At 41.7% G+C, this 20,918-nt stretch overlaps 1 protein-coding gene across 1 annotated transcript in view; it reads right to left on the bottom strand.

The window, feature by feature from the left end:
- Positions 1–20,918, bottom strand: part of DSCAM (DS cell adhesion molecule) — a 628,496-nt gene that overhangs the window by 68,488 nt on the left and 539,090 nt on the right. The window contains exons 21-23 of the mRNA XM_073360366.2: positions 14,313–14,466; positions 6,940–7,057; positions 6,006–6,169 (exon numbers count right to left, since the gene is read on the bottom strand). Of these exons, the coding sequence (XP_073216467.1) occupies positions 6,006–6,169; positions 6,940–7,057; positions 14,313–14,466 (436 nt within the window). The remainder of the gene's footprint in view (positions 1–6,005; positions 6,170–6,939; positions 7,058–14,312; positions 14,467–20,918) is intronic.

Below are 20,918 nucleotides of genomic sequence, written 5' to 3'. Positions count from 1 at the left end.
ATCTCTTCTTTCACCATAGATAGTCGAAGTGAGAAAGGTTTCAGAGTAACAGCCGTGTTAGTCTGTATTTGCAAAAAGAAAAGGAGTACTTGTGGCACCTTAGAGACTAACCAATTTATTTGAGCATAAGCTTTCGTGAGCTACAGCTCACTTCATCGGATGCATACTGTGGAAAGTGTAGAAGATCTTTTTATATACACACAAAGCATGAAAAAATACCTCCTCCCACCCCACTCTCCCGCTGCTAATAGCTTATCTAAAGTGACCACTCTCCTTACAATGTGTATGATAATCAAGGTGGGCCATTTCCAGCACAAATTTAGGGTTTAACAAGAACGTCTGAGGACGGGGGGGGAGGTAGGAAAAAACAAGGGGAAATAGGCTACCTTGCATAATGACTTAGCCACTCCCAGTCTCTATTCAAGCCTAAGTTATTTGTATCCAATTTGCAAATGAATTCCAATTCAACAGTTTCTCGCTGGAGTCTGGATTTGAAGTTTTTTTGTTGTAATATCACAACTTTCATGTCTGTAATCGCGTGACCAGAGAGATTGAAGTGTTCTCCGACTGGTTTATGAATGTTACAATTCTTATGACATCTGATTTGTGTCCATTTACTCTTTTACGTACAGACTGTCCAGTTTGACCAATGTACATGGCAGAGGGGCATTGCTGGCACATGATGGCATATATCACATTGGTGGATGTGCAGGTGAACGAGCCTCTGATAGTGTGGCTGATGTTATTAGGCCCTGTGATGGTGTCCCCTGAATAGATATGTGGGCACAGTTGGCAACGGGCTTTGTTGCAAGGATAGGTTCCTGGGTTAGTGGTTCTGTTGTGTGGTATGTGGTTGCTGGTGAGTATTTGCTTCAGGTTGGGGGGCTGTCTGTAGGCAAGGACTGGCCTGTCTCCCAAGATTTGTGAGAGTGTGGGGTCATCCTTTAGGACAGGTTGTAGATCCTTAATAATGCGTTGGAGGGGTTTTAGTTGGGGGCTGAAGGTGACGGCTAGTGGCATTCTGTTATTTTCTTTGTTAGGCCTGTCCTGTAGTAGGAGACTTCTGGGAAGTGAGAAAGAAACTGGAGGCTGAAGGTTGTGAAATTGAACACTATGGGTGAAATCCAGACTCCACTGAAATCAATGGCAAAACTCCCATTGACTTCAATGAAGCCAGAATTTCATCCTCTAGGTCAGATTCACAAGCATGCTTCAGCTACTAAGTGCTGTTCTATTGACACAAAGCAGCTCTAAATACAGCTGGATTTATGGACTCTTTGTGCTCCCCAGAACAAAGCAGCTGGAGTAATCACCTGCTGAAATTCCCATTCAAGTCACAGGACAGCAATCTGATCAATGCTGATGTGAAGCAAGATCACCAATTTCACCTCGTTTATAGGGGGGCTGATCTTAGTTACTTAACTCGCTAAGTACAGGATGAGTACTGGAGAAAAAATAAACTCTATATGCCAGGGAAGATTAGTTACATCAGATGTACTGGTTTCAGAGTAACAGCCGTGTTAGTCTGTATTCGCAAAAAGAAAAGGAGTACTTGTGGCACCTTAGAGACTAACCAATTTATTTGAGCATGAGCTTTCGTGAGCTACAGCTCACTTCATCGGATGCATGCCGTAGAAACTGCAGCAGACTTTATATACACAGAGAATATGAAAAAATACCTCCTCCCACCCCACTGTCCTGCTGGTAAGAGCTTATCTAAAGTGATTATCAGGTGGGCCATTTCCAGCACAAATCCAGGTTTTCTCACCCTCCACCCCCCCACACAAATTCACTCTCCTGCTGGTGATAGCCCATCCAAAGTGACAACTCTTTACACAATGTGCATGATAATAAAGTTGGGCCATTTCCTGCACAAATCCAGGTTCTCTCACCCCCTCACCCCCCTCCCAAAAACCACACACACAAACTCACTCTCCTGCTGGTAATAGCTCATCCAAAGTGACCATTCTCCCTACAATGTGCATAATTAAGGTGGGCCATTTCCAGCACAAATCCAGGTTTTCTCACATCCCCCCCACCCCCATACACACACAAACTCATTCTCCTGCTGGTAATAGCTCATCCAAACTGACCACTCTCCAAGTTTAAATCCAAGTTAAACCAGAACATCGGGGGGGGGGGTTGGAAAAAACAAGAGGAAATAGGCTACCTTGCATAATGACTTAGCCACTCCCAGTCTCTATTTAAGCCTAAATTAATAGTATCCAATTTGCAAATGAATTCCAATTCAGCAGTTTCTCTCTGGAGTCTGGATTTGAAGTTTTTTTTGTTTTAAGATAGCGACCTTCATGTCTGTGATTGCGTGACCAGAGAGATTGAAGTGTTCTCCGACTGGTTTATGAATGTTATAATTCTTGACATCTGATTTGTGTCCATTTATTCTTTTACGTAGAGACTGTCCAGTTTGACTAATGTACATGGCAGAGGGGCATTGCTGGCACATGATGGCATATATCACATTGGTGGATGTGCAGGTATACGAGCCTCTGATAGTGTGGCTGATGTTATTAGGCCCTGTGATGGTGTCCCCTGAATAGATATGTGGGCACAATTGGCAACGGGCTTTGTGGCAAGGATAAGTTCCTCTACACCAACATTCCACACAAAGATGGACTACAAGCCGTCAGGAACCCTATCCCCGATAATGTCACGGCTAACCTGGTGGCTGAACTTTGTGACTTTGTCCTTACCCATAACTATTTCACATTTGGGGACAATGTATACCTTCAGATCAGCGGCACTGCTATGGGTACCCGCATGGCCCCACAGTATGCCAACATTTTTATGGCTGATTTAGAACAACGCTTCCTCAGCTCTCGTCCCCTAAAGCCCCTACTCTACTTGCGCTATATTGATGACATCTTCATCATCTGGACCCATGGAAAAGAAGCCCTTGAGGAATTCCACCATGATTTCAACAATTTCCATCCCACCACCAACCTCAGCCTGGTCCAGTCCACACAAGAGATCCACTTCCTGGACACTACAGTGCTAATAAACAATGGTCACATAAACACCACCCTATACCGGAAACCTACTGACCGCTATTCCTACCTGCATGCCTCCAGCTTTCACCCTGACCACACCACACGATCCATCGTCTACAGCCAAGCTCTGCGATACAACCGCATTTGCTCCAACCCCTCAGACAGAGACAAACACCTACAAGATCTCTGTCAAGCTTTCTTACAACTACAATACCCACCTGCAGAAGTAAAGAAACAGATTGATAGAGCCAGAAGAGTTCCCAGAAGTTACCTACTACAGGACAGGCCTAACAAAGAAAATAACAGAAAGCCACTAGCCGTCACCTTCAGCCCCCAACTAAAACCCCTCCAACGCATTATTAAGGATCTACAACCTATCCTAAAGGATGACACAACACTCTCACAAATCTTGGGAGACAGGCCAGTCCTTGCCTACAGACAGCCCCCCAACCTGAAGCAAATACTCACCAGCAACCACATACCACACAACAGAACCACTAACCCAGGAACCTATCCTTGCAACAAAGCCCGTTGCCAACTGTGCCCACATATCTATTCAGGGGACACCATCACAGGGCCTAATAACATCAGCCACACTATCAGAGGCTCGTTCACCTGCACATCCACCAATGTGATATATGCCATCATGTGCCAGCAATGCCCCTCTGCCATGTACAGTGGTCAAACTGGACAGTCTCTACGTAAAAGAATAAATGGACACAAATCAGATGTCAAGAATTATAACATTCATAAACCAGTCGGAGAACACTTCAATCTCTCTGGTCATGCAATCACAGACATGAAGGTCGCTATCTTAAAACAAAAAAAACTTCAAATCCAGACTCCAGAGAGAAACTGCTGAATTGGAATTCATTTGCAAATTGGATACTATTAATTTAGGCTTAAATAGAGACTGGGAGTGGCTAAGTCATTATGCAAGGTAGCCTATTTCCTCTTGTTTTTTCCAACCCCCCCCCCCGATGTTCTGGTTTAACTTGGATTTAAACTTGGAGAGTGGTCAGTTTGGATGAGCTATTACCAGCAGGAGAATGAGTTTGTGTGTGTATGGGGGTGGGGGGGATGTGAGAAAACCTGGATTTGTGCTGGAAATGGCCCACCTTAATTATGCACATTGTAGGGAGAATGGTCACTTTGGATGAGCTATTACCAGCAGGAGAGTGAGTTTGTGTGTGTGGTTTTTGGGAGGGGGGTGAGGGGGTGAGAGAACCTGGATTTGTGCAGGAAATGGCCCAACTTTATTATCATGCACATTGTGTAAAGAGTTGTCACTTTGGATGGGCTATCACCAGCAGGAGAGTGAATTTGTGTGGGGGGGTGGAGGGTGAGAAAACCTGGATTTGTGCTGGAAATGGCCCACCTGATAATCACTTTAGATAAGCTCTTACCAGCAGGACAGTGGGGTGGGAGGAGGTATTTTTTCATATTCTCTGTGTATATAAAGTCTGCTGCAGTTTCCACGGCATGCATCCGATGAAGTGAGCTGTAGCTCACGAAAGCTCATGCTCAAATAAATTGGTTAGTCTCTAAGGTGCCACAAGTCCTCCTTTTCTTTTATCAGATGTACTGTACCATTGCTCCCTTATTCCCTTTGCTTTGGTACATTCCACTGAGAGTTACTGAACATACTACACACTAAAAGATTGAACATACAATTTTTTATCACAGTTCTCCACCTAAGATCCCACAAATTAAATGCCAATCTCCCTTTATTCCAAGGAATTAATAGTGATTTGCTTTTAGTTACTGCAGTTTAATAACTTCGAGATTAAACAATTATGAAAGCATGTACTAGAGTACAAGAAACAAGGCTCCACCTTAATATTATTTCTGTCCCATTTCCCTATTGTGATCATGTTTCAGACATTACAAAAAAGCATCCCCACTCCTTTGCTGGATTTTAGGTGAGTTAATCCACTCACTGATATTTGTTTCAAGGCTTAATAGATAGGGATACCTACACTGCCACAGAGACCACCTCTCTCTTTGTGTTGTAAATTGCTGGGCTGCTTGAACTGACCATTTTTAGGATCGTCTATCTGGGGACTGGGAATGGAGTGTTTTCCAAAGACTGTTCCATGTGCTCAATTCAGTAATATATTTCCCGTGTCTGATATGTTTTTGACAATTAAGGCACATTGCAAGGATTATTTGCTCAAGCTTTGCACTGAGGGGGAAAGAGGAGGAGAGTCTTGTGAGCTGAGGGATCTTTGTGTGTGTGTGTGTGTGTGTGTGTGCGCACATGAACATTGTGTGCTTTTGTTGACATCAGTGTTATATGTATTTTCACATTGTTTGTGCACCTAGCAATACCATGTTGGGTGACTGTATACATTTAAAAAATATTCTAGCAGGTACCTGGTAATACCTGCTAAGTAAGATTATAATAGGGGAAAATATTAATACCCCCTCCTATAGTCACCATAGCTTTCTGTACATTTCTCCTTTCATACTGAAGTTTTCCATGCTAGGTCTCAGTCCAGCAAAATTTGATTTGGGAAGTTTAAACAAAATGCCTTCAGTTATTGCTAAATTTTGTAACCTTAAAATGACATACTTATATATACACATAACAACAGTAAAAGCATAGGATGCTATTTTCCTTGTGGAGAAACTCAAAACCAATTGAAAGTGAACACTTTGGACCTGATTCTGCAAATGCTTATCCACATGCTTAACTTTAAGTACATAAGTCCCATGGAAGTCAATGACTTTATCATATTAATTTTTAGCTTGAAAAATGTATACCATAAAATACATAGGATGATAAACTGTGAAGCAGCCAAGTCACCGTTACTAGGAGAACCTTTCTTATGATTTCTCATGTTTTTTGAATATTCAACTTCGCAAAAATATTATTTGTACATAGACATGCAAGCAGACACACACTGAAATATATATTACATACACTCTCACACATTAACTAACAGCCATGATAAGACTGTAAAAACAATTATGTAAAAGGTCCAATTGGCTTACCTTGTACTTGCAAATTCAAAACAATTTCATCTGATCCCCAGTTGTTACTAGCCACACAGCTGTAATATCCAGAATCCTCTGCTTTCACAGTACGGATAACAAAGCTGCCATTGCTAAAGATGCTTCTTCGCCCATCAATCATCACTAGACTGGGTGTCCCGTTACTACCTCACAGGAAACAAAATGCATACATTAAAGAAGTTACAATCGGATTAAAACAAACAAAAGAAAAAACAGGACCCTCTTTAGTTAAAGCAGCACTGGAAGCATGCTGCTGGAAAATGCCAGTGGTCAGTATTTGGACAGGTGGGAATCCTACCTATGATTTGAATAATAAAGCAGAGGGCTCCCTCCTTAATTATCTGCCACTTCAAAAAGTACAACCAACTCGGGGCATAATGTAACTCAAAGTTGTACAATGCATCATAATCACTAGTATGGGACATGGATTTCTCTCTCTCACTGCTGATCCAATATTTGGATCAAATTATTGCCCATGCAGTTACAAGCATGGCTCTCCAACGTGTGACCAGTATGTTTAGAAAAGAGCAAAATGGGTCTCGTGTTCTATACTCATGAATGTTTTCTTTTTAGAAAATTACTATTGTTGGCATTTACCATGGATTTTGATTCACATTAGCAACACAATGACCTCTGACACTACAGTTATATTCCCTGAGCCTGATATCTAAACAGCAATTAAAACTATATTTAAAGTATTTAATATTTATCTTCCCCCACATTTTCAGTACTTTCTAACCTTTAAAGTCAACAAGTTTTAGTCCGTCGGACATTCTGAACTTCCCTTCTGCAGCTGTAATCAGTCTCCACACAGTGAAGCAAGGGTAAATTCCTCCTGACACACTCATGCAATCTTGCCCATGATTTTAAGCTAAAGTGTCTTATTCAAGCTACACATATAGTTGCTGGTTACCTATCCTTCATCCATTTGACTGTAGGAGATGGGTCACCAACGGCTTTGCAAGGAAGGATGATATCCTTCATCCATGGGGTTGTTACTGTGCCACTGAACGTCAGAATTCTGGCTGGAGCTGAACAATAAGAAGAGGAAGACTGAAACAGAGGAGCACTTTTTCATGCGTTCTTCGGAGTAAAAACACACATATGCAAAATTGAATATTTAAAGGAAAAACCAACTTGCTCCAAGCTCTGTTTCAATGAAATTAATTATTTTTGACCCACATTATCAGCTATTTATTTGAACACAAATAATGCATTTTTAATATCTGGAGGAAAGAAGACTGGGGATGGAAGAGCCTTGAAGTAGAATAAATCCCAAAAGCTTTTAATCACTGAGCCCTCTTTACTTTCCTAGTACTTTATGAAAACTTAATCTTTTGTATATTTATTGGTAGGAGCTAAGATGAAATGTCATCTCAAAGGGATTCCCCTCTTCGAATGATCTTCTAGTCCACATTTTCTGGTAGTCATATCTACAACATGTCAGATTCTTAAAGACTCTAGTTACTGAAGAATAGTATGTCAGTATCCTATGATATCTCCTAGTTTCATTTTGACTAGCAAACACAAAATCTTATTCACCTCAGTGAAGTGAAAGTTGAAAACATTCTGAATTTATCAATAGTTGTCTTGATAATCTCTTTTATGACTAATCTATGTCTTCAATGGCCCAGATACATTCCTTCAAAAGTCAACATTGTTTTATTTCCTGCTCTTGCTATAAACAAGACTCATTTTTTACAAGTGTCAAACCACCTTAGGCTTTGCCTGTATGGTCCTATGCCCCACTGCATATTCTTTCTAAGGATATGTCTACACTACAAAATTAGGTCGAATTTATAGAAGTTGTTTTTTTAGAAATCTGTTTTATATATTCAAGTGTGTGTGTCCCCACAGAAAATGCTCTAAGTGCATTAAGTGCATTAACTCGGCGGAGTGCTTCCACAGTACCGAGGCTAGAGTCGACTTCTGGAGCGTTGCACTGTGGGTAGCTATCCCACAGTTCCCGCAGTCTCCGCTGCCCATTGGAATTCTGGGTTGAGATCCCAATGCCTGATGGGGCTAAAACATTGTCGTGGGTGGTTCCGGGTACATATCGTCAGGCCCCCGTTCCCTCCCTCCCTCCGTGAAAGCAAGGGCAGACAATCGTTTCGCGCCTTTTTTCCTGAGTTACCTGTGCAGACGCCATACCATGGCAAGCATGGAGCCGCTCAGCTAACTGTCACCGTATGTCTCCTGGGTGCTGGCAGACGCGGTACTGCATTGCTACACAGCAGCAGCAACCCATTGCCTTGTGGTAGCAGACGGTGCAATAGGACTGGTAGCCGTCATCGTCATGTCCAAGGTGCTCCTGGTCGCCTCTGTGAGGTCGATCAGGAGCGCCTGGGCAGACATGGGCACAGGGACTAAATTTGGAGTGACTTGATCAGGTAATTCTCTTTAGTCCTGCAGTCAGTCCTATTGAACCATCTTATGGTGAGCAGGCAGGTGATACAGATTGCTAGCAGTCCTATTGCATCATCTTCTGCCGCACAGGCAAGAGATGAGGATGGCTAGCAGTCCTATTGTACCATCTTCTGCCGAGCAGCCATGAGATGTGGATGGCACGCAGTCCTTCTGCACCGTCTGCTGCCAGCCAAAGATGTAAAAGATAGATGGAGTGTATCAAAACAAGAAATAGACCAGATTTGTTTTGTACTCATTTGCAAACCCCCCCCCAACCCCCGTCTAGGGGACTCATTCCTCTAGGTCACACTGCAGTCACTCACAGAGAAGATGCAGCGAGGTAAATCTAGCCATGTATCAATCAGAGGCCAGGCTAACCTCCTTGTTCCAATAAGAACAATAACTTAGGTGCACCATTTCTTATTGGAACCCTCCGTGAAATCCTGCCTGAAATACTCCTTGATGTAAAGCCAGCCCTTTTGTTGATTTTAACTCCCTGTAAGCCAACCCTGTAAGCCGTGTCGTCAGTCGCCCCTCCCTGTGTCAGAGCAACGGCAAACAATTGTGCATCTGAGTTGAGAGTGCTGTCCAGTGCAGTCACAATGGAGCACTCTGGGATAGTTCCCGGAGGCCAATACCGTCGAATTGTGTGCACAGTACCCCAAATTCGACCCGGCAAGGCCGATTTAAGTGCTAATTCACTTGTCAGAGGTGGAGTAAGGAAATCGATTTTAAGAGCCCTTTACGTCGAAATAAAGGGCTTCATCGTGTGGACGGGTGCAGGTTTACATCGATTGAACGCTGCTAAATTCGAACTAAAGTCCTAGTGTAGACCAGGGCTAAGGTAATCCTGTGATCAGAGGTTGTCCCAATACCTGCTCTACTTCTGTATGAGCGGCTGGGGTAGAAAGGTTCTTCTTTCTCATTTTCTAGCAGTTCATGGAATACAATAGGCTCTTTGAAGCAGTGTTGCCCATTATCAATGTTTCCATCCAAAGCAATGTTAATGTAAAAAAGAAAACTATTACCCCAAATAAAACATTGTCATCTTGAAGTCCAGTGGGTATCATCACTATCCACAGCCTTGTGAGAGTTAGCAGTTTAGGCTAGATACCTACTGTACCACAGTGGGATTGTTGGTGGAACTGCCAGGGTTCATAACCTGATGTGTGATTTTCAGTTAGGTCTATATTTTCTGGCTGAGACTGGCTCAATGGGAAAAAAGAGTGCCAATGATTAAATACTATAGTGATGCATGGTATAAAAATGTCTAAAATAGACAGACAGATTTTGACAATTAGGTCAGGCTATGGATGGTTCATCTCCTCTATATGAGCATTACATTAAAATTATCCATAGTTGTGAACTCTCTGTCAAGAATTCACTTCAGATATAGAGTAGAATGGATATTTGAGGGTAAAGATGCAATTTACTGGAACTGCTCTTTCGTGACATGTAGGGGCAGATCTTCAGCTGCACTAGTGTTGAACCCAACTCATTTGGGGGAAAATGTGGCTTTATGTGACCTCTGAGCCCCTGATCCTGGAGCCAGTCCCTGGTGCAGCTTAGAACAGCCCTTTGTCTGATCTAAGTTCCTTCAGGTTGCAATAGTACCCAAGGGCCATTTTGGCAACTAGAAATCACCAGAAAAGAACAGATCGCTGGTCATGGGAAATGTGATCACACACATGCTAAAGTGAGCACGGTATCCCATCTGAAAACATTCATTTGGCTGTGTAAGATGTGTCCTCAAATGCATGGTCCACAGACAATTTTAGCAATACAAGACACAATTTTTAAAGGCGCTTTCTAAATTTGTTCTTGCACCATTTTGTGCCTATAAAACTGTTATTTGTGTACTCAAAATGAGCTGTCTGCTTTGAAAATGAGGCCTTTACGTTGTATGGGATGAATCTATGTGGGACAACGAATTTTAAAAATAAGAAAAGTGTCGTTGTCAGGATCAAGGAAATATTTTATAAGTTGGCTCATAGAGGAAACTTCATTTTGTTCCACTTTACACATGCTTGCTTAAGTCATGAATTTTAAATGTCTGCATCTGCAGCAGCAGGATGTTCAACACAAGTCAACAGGGTGTTCTCTTCACCATGCTATGAGCAAGCCCAGACTAAAACATTGTATCTGGAGAAGATGAATTTTCTTATGAATTGGAAAAGCTCAGACTGGTTTTTTGAGCTGTGGGAACTTGAGAAATAGATTTGTCATTTTTAATAGATTCCTTTTGTGCTGCATAACACAAAGCTGTTTTGTTTTTCAATATGAAATTTGCTAACTTTAAGAGGGATAGTCTCACCGCAATTAGTAGGGAGTTAGGCAAACAAATCAAAGGGTGCTGAGGGGATAGGAGTCTAACCTGAATCCACAAAAGCTAATAAATTCAGAGTTAAGATGGCAGCTCCATCTTTAACACATACTGTACCCAAGGATTTCAGCAAAATGTTACTGTAGTATTTTTGTTCCATAACACATAGGCCCTGTGGGGGTCATGTTTTAGCTTTAACATAATGAATTTCCCAGGTATGACCCTTAATGTAATTATTATTCATTTTCAGTCCTTAAATCTGCATCTAAAAGCACCATGCTGAATTTGGATTCAACTACATTTCATAGTGCATTTTTAATACTGATATTCTTCAGTCGTGCATGTTGATCAGAACTGACAGTTAATGATCCATTTTGTGCCAATTAGACAAACATGAAAACGAGAGTCAGCATCAAATGTAATTGAGATGTTTCATCTCAGTGGGTTCTTATCCTCTGCAAATAATATTTAAAGTAAAATCATACATAACAGAACAGGTCTTGAAGAGTGAAAGGAAATTACTTCTGTGGGCTACAGTGGGACTGTTGGGATTCATAAAGATAAAATGAAGCCATATATTATGTAATCATTTTGGACTGTGATGCCGAGATTCTTTTAATGTGCGGTAGAAGCCTCAGCTTATTAGGACATTTGCTCTGGAAAAAAAAATTAATTAAAACACACACCAAAAATCAGTTATAATGATTGAGAGGAACAGCTGAAATGAAGCCTAGGTAGTAGGACTACAGTATATTACTGATAGAAAAAGAGCCAGACTGAAAATGCCCATTACTTGCTGATGCTAAACAGCACTCAACAAATACCTACTTATTCTACACGTGCGGGTACTTCATTAGCCTTGATGGGATGGTGGTTTCAGAAGCACTGTCTTGAGTAAATGATACCACCACCACAGCATGAAGAAAGTCAGTTGTCACTTGTGATGTTACAGTGTTGTTTTCTGCAGTGCCATTTTCAGGGGCATATGTTTTGGGAAAGACTAACACAAGCATGACAAGACCACACAATAGGAAAAGGTAACTGGATAGTTAAAAAACAAGCTAACTAAAACAAACAAAACCCAAAAGTCTATCCACAGACTGACCACCTGGAGTGAAATCCTGCTCCCACTGAAGTCAATGCCACACTCTCACTTGACTTCAGTGGACCCAAGATTTCACTATTGGAGGGTTTTTTTTAGTCATCCTGTCTAAGAAAATAGCAGTTAATGCAGTCACTATAATTTATCTACAAAACAGACCCCAAAACACCTTGAAGTATCAGTAAAAGCTGCAATCCACTTGTGAGCAGAGATGGCAGGAAACTAGAAGTCCTGTTCCACTGGAAATTCCAAATTTTCCTCCAAAAATAATCATTCCAAAAAAGACCAAAAAATGAAACTGCAAAATTTCGCATGGAACAGATATTCATTTCAGAAGTGTCAAGAGACTATTTCATTTTGATAGTTTCAAACTGTTTCTTAGGCTCCTTAAGCTCTCTTATACTGACTGAAAATTTCTGTTATTTTTTACTACTATTTTGGACTACTGCAAGATCCCAGACTTGGAGAAAAAAAATGTGTTCACACAGCAGAAGTCCAGTAAAAGGCTTCACCAGGTTCCTACCAACCTTCTTGTGTAGTTCACTTACTCTCTGAAGGTAACTTCAGAAGTTACTTACTCCTAGGTTACAAATCAGATGTAAGGTCCCTGCGGACATTTCAGTTGTGGTTATGACAGGAAACGGTTTTCAACACTTTGTGTGCTCTACAGCATGGGGGTGCGCAGAAGTAACATATAACTTTACAGAAGCGCAAACCACACACAGACGGACAGAATGCAACTCCCAGGGACCATGTTCACCATATAAAAGAAGAAGATGATGCTACTTTTCTTACAGTTTATCATTTTTAAATTGTAAAAGGGCTCCACTTCCTCTGTACCACAAAGTGGAGCCCTGCACGGATACAAAATTTGTATCCGCATCTGATCCGCAATCTGCAAAAATGATCCACAGATCTGAAGCGGATATCTGCTGATTTGCAGGCCTCTACCACAAAGCACACCACAGCAGGTGGTCACACAGAAGTCTTCACACCAAACGAAAGACCAGATTATACCATGTGATTGTACTGGTCACCCTGTTGTAGCAGAGACTTGATCAATGACAGTGGCTAATGAAAACAGGTGGCTGCCCATCACCATCACAGATGGCTGAGGAAGGTACTACACATTTCACAGAAAGACAAAACAACAAATGCGAGAGAAGGGAGCTCACAGAGCAGGACATGGTAACAAATATCATCAAAGAAAGAAGGATCAGATGGTTGGGACATGTACACCATACGGAAGATGGGAGACGTGCTAAGCAAGCACTGAATTGAGCTCCAGAAGGAGGAAAGAAAAAGTGAGGAAGGCCAAAGAAGAACTGGAAGAAGACAGTGACAGGGGATACTGAATGTGTTGGTATCACCTGGGAAGTACCACCATAACTAGCATCATAATCAATGGAGGAACTGGACTGCCCAATGTGTCAGTGGCACAGGAGGAACTAAGGTCTAAGGTAAGGCCCACTACTTTCCATACACTAGATACTCTTTGAACGTTATTTGCTTGTATAGTAGATAGTAAAGCAACTTGGAAATCCTTACACAAACATTTCCACATAACTTAACTTCTAATAATCTTCTGAGATTATTCTAAAAAAAAATACAAAATACCTAACCTAGAAACAAACAAAATTCTCAAATTCCTTAGAAAACAATGACTAGCTTTGAAATTATAGCAGGCATATATGAGTATAAAATACTTTGATCCTCACAAGTGACCTGAGAGAGCTTGTTTTGCCCAAGCTATCAACAGCTTACTTGCAAGTCTCACATTATTTTACTGTGTTGTCAAAACACCCTGCATGCCTGCAAACTGCCTACTATCCTTATATTAGAGGACATGATATTGTATTAGTGTGATTTTTGCTTCTGTATCTTGTAATTTCACCAGTCCTGAGCTGGCATAGAACAGCTCTGCTCTTCTCCTTTCTCCCCCAGAGGCGCGTCTCACACGTTCACCTATGAACACTCTGTCCCATGTCACTGGTCCTGGATGGAACAGAACTGCAGGCACTGAAGATAAGTCAGGCCTGCTGAAGTAATTACAGGTAATCATGGGGGGCTACAGCCCGGCACCTGCTCTGAGACTGGGAGACGTGTGATTCCACCCCAAGAGAGATGTGATAGCTTGAGGCCCGAGACCTGGTGGGGGTGCACTGACAACTCCCCCCCCGCCCAATATGTCCACTGTGAGGGCACTAGCCCCCTCCACCCCCCGCAGTTCTGCCATCCTGATACACTATTGTTTTCAGCTCTTCTAGCTCAATTAAAGCTAAGACAGGTATATCTCTGATTGCCATGCAGACAGACCCTACGGTAAACTTAGAACTGAAACTTAAAAATAAACAGACCACAAGACCAAGCTATCACAAGATCAATTACAATTAAAGTATGTTAGTAACTGGTGTTCTTAAAAGACAGACTATTTTACAAAGGGTAGTCTCCATACCTTTAGCCAGTGGCTCCACGGTGATAATTTCACTGCTGTTGCCTCTTCCTGCGGCAGTGACAGCCACCACCCAGACACTGTATTGTCGATGCCGACTCAAGTTGGGGATTCTGTAGGAAAATGAGTCAGGAGAGGCTTCGAACTCGCTGATTACCTGTGATGGGAGAGACAAATGTTTCCAAACTAAAATAAACAGTATCTAGAGAAAGATTGCTGAGTGGAGTAGCTCAGGTCTTTTGCCTCTGGGTGTCTGGAGTGAATGATGGTAATTGCTCCAAATAGACTGCACATGGTACTTAATAGGATAGAACTACATTTTGAAATCAGTTGATTCAGTGAATTTAGCCCTATTTTCTGTTTGCAAATTGTCTGTGCATAGATCATGATTTTTATGACTTTGTTTCTTTTAATTGGGTTGATGAATAATTTTAATTAACATATTTGACAACAGTGCTCCATGAATAGTTCTTATGAACACATTGCACAGTGGGTTGTAGTCAAATTATCCTGAGTGAATATTCACTCATTTGTCTGATTAGAAAATTGGAAGTCACTAGATATGCTTCGTGACGGGTCATCCACATCTTAAGGCATGGTTCTTATACTTTGATTGAAGGACTTAACCCAGTTTCTTACTCTGATTGGATGATCTAAACTTTATAAACTACCTCCACTCCAGGTAAATTTTGTTTAGTCACAAAATGAATTTTGTTTTCTTTTTTGATTCAAAGATTCTCAGCTATGGGTCTTCTCAGCTACTGTGATGGATCAGAGTGATACTAGGCATAGTGCGGGCAGTGGAAGGTCAGTCTTCCCCAAATTGCCACACCAATATGCTTCAACTGTGTGCTGGAGAGATGCTAACAAGGTGCCAGCTAGTGCCAGTTATGGTGAGACAGTTTACAGTGTATCCAAAATAACCTATGTAATTAAAGAAGCATGGGGATTTAAGGATGGCCAGAGATGTTGTATGTAAGTACACACCGTACAATGAAGCTTTATTCTTCTGAGGGTTTGATCTGGGAAGGAAATTTTGTCTCAGGCTTGAACAGTAAATGCAACTGGAATAACACAATAGACAGTGCTGAGTATCAGGAGCTAGCTGTGATATTACTGCCTGACACCACACTATTACCAACTTACTTTCTACTGCTGGTTCAGCTAGAAGGGAGTTGCAGTAAAAATACTGAAGCCAGCAGTTAGCAATTATTTACAGTCAGAACATCCAGTTTTATTTCTAACACAGGTTCTGTGAATCTTGAATATAAAAACAGCCAGGATAACCAATCAGTTCAAAGGAATAAAATAGAATAATTTTGATGTGCAACATTACACTTGGGTCTCATTAGCTAATGCCAGGAGACTAGAGTATTAATGACACAAATTACAATTGTGTGGAGATTTTTTTTATTACAAATAAATATTCATATAATTCAAGGTTCATTAAAACGGACAGGTTGGGTGCATGAATGCCCTTTGATATACAAATATCTCAGGGTGGTAAAGGCCAATTCCAAGTAATTGGTATTTCAAAGGAGACTTTGACCTGAAAGTGTTCACATAAATTGTCCTTCAAAAGGAAATTCAGAATAAACGGGCTGTTTCTCAGGTGTCAATCAATACCTCTGTAATCTGAACTGACAGGAAGTCTCAGCAAACTGGTGGAGCAATGCATACTCCTCTACCATTGAAATGGTATCTTCTACACTGGAAAAAATGGATTATGTCAGAACATTTGTTAACTAACATCATGTTAAACTCCATTTTGCCTTCAGGGTGGACAAGGAACGCTTTGTTTAAAAATGTGTTGTCTGGTCACTATTAACCTGAAGGCCCCCTCAATGCTGACATTTAAACTTAACCTGGCCCAGTCAAAGCAGGTCCTAAATTATGCTTTTTATGTTGCTTAGCTTAATTTGTTCTAACATAACATATTTTCCCAGTGCAGCCATGGCCAAAGTCCATAAAAGCTTCTTAAAGTGTCACTGAATAACCCTTTACTCCATTCTACTGTAGGAATGATTCCTTGCTGTGATGGGGCCAGTCCTTTGTATGAGCTCCTTTGAACTGGTCTGCTTCATCTGACATAAAGTATCTCTTATGCAACTCCAGCCCAAACCTGTTTGCTCCCATTGGTGGACTCGCTCACCTGATTTCCCTGTCCAACCTACTCCCCCTCTGCGGAGACCGCCTCTGGTTTGGGATTCGCTTGCTCACACTCATTGTTATCAAAGCCCAAAGCCTGATGGGCTTTTCTTAGCCACTCTGACTCCTCCTGTCATGATGCGGTGTCACTTTGCCCAACTGATCATATGTTTGTCATGGCTTCCACTGCTGACATGGAGTGAAGCCATGGATCAACTTTCATTTATTGTCCTGGACATTACACAGGGATTTGAAAATAATTTGTCTCAATATTTACATAAGAATATTGGACAAATGCCTGTGGTTTGACTTGCTGAATCCTGTGTGAGGTCATATACAAACAGTAAGACATTGCTCAATAGTACAGCAGATTGAATTTTAATATTCTTGAGCTAAAATTATCTGGGGTGAATTTGAAAGGGCAGTCAGAAAGGCCAGATGCTCTCTGGCTCTTGGGCTCAGTTCATTAATCTCTCTAGAATGGTCCATTGGTAAGTTGTCTACCAGAGTGGAATATACGCTGGTATTTTGTTTAACATGAACTGTCAATATTCCATTTCAGCTAATATCTGAATTTAAGAAAACATACAGAATACTGGATATGCCATATTTATAAATCAACACAATTATTTTGAAGTAATTGGGCATCTGTAAAGGTTCTCATCATGGAACTGCTTTTGTGTTCAGAACTGTGACTTTGTATCACTAATTCCACCTGGCACCTCTTCACAAGGTATCTTTGTGTAAGAGAAACAAATAAGTTAGATATCTGTACATTGATCTTGCTGAAAATAATTTACCTTTATACTGTTGCTCTCCTCTCCAACACTTTCCAGAATGTAGAAGACTGGTGTTACTGAAACCCCAATCAAAGCTTTAAAAATCACTTCACTGAAATTTACATGGAAATTCTCTTATTTCTCATAATTACAGCACTTCTTGGTTTCAAGCAGGTGTAAATAGTTGTCTGCTGAGTACATCTGTAGGTCACCTTCCTGGGCAGCCTGGCTGACTAGTTCTGCAAATGGCAGGGTCCAGGACAGACATGCTAAGATCTTGGGATACAGTTTGCAGGTGGAAGGCAATTTTAGCTGCTTTGGCTGAGTAGGGTTACTGGGATAAGGTGAGCTTCTAGACAGTCAGATGCGGTTAGGAAAGGAATATAGTAGGTAGGGAAATTGCACAGGGGAACTGGAGTCACTGGTGCTATGTTCTCCAGACCTTTAGAACCACAGTAAAATATCCCTGTGGTTGCAAAAAGAGCATTTCAGTGATCCCTAGCAGGTGGGCAAGGCTCCGAGGGAGCGGAGTTCTACCTCTGTGGCCACTGGGACATTTACTGCCATTCCATTGGTGGAAGAATCACAACACTGGAGTCTACAGTTCCTTTTAAGCTCCCTCATGTTTGGCTCCTTTCCGACTGCCACAGAGACTGGACAGCATTAGTAACTGTATCTACTTCAATTAATTATTCACTCTTTCACTGAATCAATTCATGAATTGAATCTGGCATAACTAGCAAATATATCCATACTCAATTGGTACCTTTTTAGCAAGATTATTTAGCAACCCATTTTAGTTTTTAATTGGTTAACAGAATTATCACATTTCAGCATCTAACATTAACTTCCAAACACTTTGGGACATTTTAGTGACAAGGAACTGATTTTACTTCCACCTTTTTTTCTTTCATTTCATTTAGACTAATATGTCAGAGACTTACATTGCATGAGGGGGAAAAGGGAGTTTTATGAGCAAGAAGATTAAATAACTGAAAAAAAGTTGTAATAAAATATTTTAAAGGAAATGTCTCCTTGTCATATATTAGGCTTTGCATGTCCCATTATGAATGCCCTATACTGAAAGGAATGCTAAACTTGCTCAAGGATTTCTTTCTACTGACTACTCCTGGGGAATTCTGCACCAAAAAAATTATAAAACTTCTGTGCACAATATTTTAAAATTCTGCAAATTTTATTTGTCAAAATAACACTAGAATAAATGTTGGTAATTTATTTAATAATACCTGTCAGCAAGTATGTGTGTAACAATACAGACAACAAAAAAGATTCAGGAATTTGTTATTTTTTGACAAATAAATTCTTTACTAAGCACATTAATACAGAATTCTGAGTAATAATTCACTTAAACTACAATACGGAAATGCATTTCCCACACCCCTCACAAGCAGTGCAAAAGCTTGGTGGAGACAGGGTAACAGAGGAGCTGAAGGAGAGGGAAGTAATTGCTGGGAAGAAGCCTGGGAATGAATCTGGAGTGTTGGGTGGGAGAAGTATGGAATAGCGGGGTGGAGAGAGGGATTCTTAGGGAGTTGGGGAGCCTCCCTCATGCAGACCCTGACTGACCCCTAGTCCCTCCCATTCAGTCAAGAACATCTGTCCCTGTCTCCATGTGTCCCTGCACCCCCACTCAGCCACCCCTGCACCTGTCCCCATGTGGCCCTTCACCCATCTCCATGTGTTCCTGCATCCCTGCTCAGCCACCCTGCCCATCCCCATAATGTCCCTGCTTCGCCTGCCCCCATCCCCATGTGGCCTTGCACCCCCACTCCCATTCAGCCTCTGCCCCAGTCTGTCTTCCCCCACTAGCTCTTCTGAACACCAGTCTACGTGATCCCCAGCAGCCCTGTGTACCCCACTCTATCTGTCCCCCACCATACCTCCAGGCCGCCTAACCTGGCCCTGTGGGCAGGGTGCTGTGAGGAAAACAGCCAGCTGCTACTGCCGGTGAGCCACAGCAGCCCCTGGTGGGCAAAAAGTGTAACTGCAGCACCTCTCCAGCAGAATATATTTTGGGGGAGAAAAGCAAGACACATGAATTCTGCACGTGCACAGTGGCACAGAATTCCTCCCAGAGTAACTGACTGAGCTGGTGCAGTGGCTTCTTCAGCTCCCCTCTGTTAGGATTTTTGTTTTCTGTTTCAATTCACTGTCTGTGAAGCACAGCAGGGAGCATAACCATGGAAAACGAGCTGGGACTGTGCAGCATGAAATGGAAGCTATGTGACACATTCTCCCTTCTGTGCATTCTCTCTTCTAATTATCCATGTAGACCATCTACCTGGTGGAATCCAAGCAACAGAAAGAGAATCAGAGGAACAGCCATTCTAGGCAGAATACTTTCCTTCCCACATAGCTTCAAAAATATTACTAAAATAGACTAGTTAATGCTGTTAAAGACAGCCTTAACTATCCCTTCCAAACTCTGTGACTTCATCAGAGGGACTGCAAGGTGCAGGTAACTAGATGTTGTTAGCTAGATGCAGAACAGCAGCTGGGCCACCTGTTTTGCCATGGCTGGGGCAAACCTATGGAAACTGCCGAAGAAGAGTGCCTCTATGCAGCAGTCCAGGCATCCAAAGGGTTAGGATTAAGGCCAGGATTTCCTGTGGATACACAGCCAGTGGGACACAAAAGCAAACTGCTTCCCTTGTCTGCACTGTATCTCGGACAGTTCTGCGCTGAGGATAATTGCTTCATTGGAAATATCTCTCTGTCCTGGCCCTGCTAAGATTCTGAAGTATCACTAGTGTTCCTCTCCTTGCACATTTTTCTATGGGATCAGCGATCCAGGTTAGGACTAGGATGAACTGAAAGAGCCATTTGAAGACTGCTGAGAGAAGAATGCAAACTGGGACTCACTTAGATTTATGCTCTGGCTTGTGAAGAAACAGCAAAGTCAGTGCAGCTAACACCCCCAGCATGAGCATAAAAAGCATCAAATTAAAATGTAAAAGAAATGACAGCATTACTAGAAAGTGTGATTCTATTCTGAAATGTGACTATACAGCTCCTTAAATTAGTGACTAAAATAAATTGTTACTCCTTTGTACTCCCCTTAACACTGCAGAGTCAATACAGCTAATAATAAACTGTATTCTATGCCTTCTTGTACATCACCATCAACAGACTTGTTTACTACATCCCAGCTTAGTCCTTCGGTGCACCCTTTGCAAACCTACTGCAGACAAAGGGATTGCACAGGTGGTGCTGAAGAAATGAATTAGCCAGAAGAACCTCTATTACTAGTGGTGATGAGTAAGAGAAAACCCAGTTTGAATCTCCCATCCTGTAGTGTAATCTATTCTTCAGTAATCCATTTCATGATTACTCCAAATGGGCTGGGATTTAGGCAGACACTGAGTGGGGCAGCACAAGATGTGTCTGTTGGCAAACCAGAGAGCCAGGGAGTTACAGAGCATCTATGTGTCCAACAGCCTCAATAAAGAATCACCTAGCTGTTTGCTACAGCCAAGTCCTGTCTCTCATTGCTACACGTCACTGGTAGAATTTTTAAGGCTGGCAGTTAGAAATAAACATGGTTTTACTTGTAAACTGAAGATGTTTGAGCTTGGAGACTTAGAGAGAAAATAATCACAGAACCCCAGCAATGCCATTTGTAATGAGCCACAATTCAAAGAAGAAGAACTTTTTAATTTAC

This window comes from Lepidochelys kempii, chromosome 1, assembly GCF_965140285.1.
Source record: "Lepidochelys kempii isolate rLepKem1 chromosome 1, rLepKem1.hap1, whole genome shotgun sequence".
NCBI lineage: Eukaryota > Metazoa > Chordata > Testudines > Cheloniidae > Lepidochelys > Lepidochelys kempii.
Note: the sequence above shows the minus strand (reverse complement) of the source record. Positions and strands in the feature narration are given on the sequence as shown.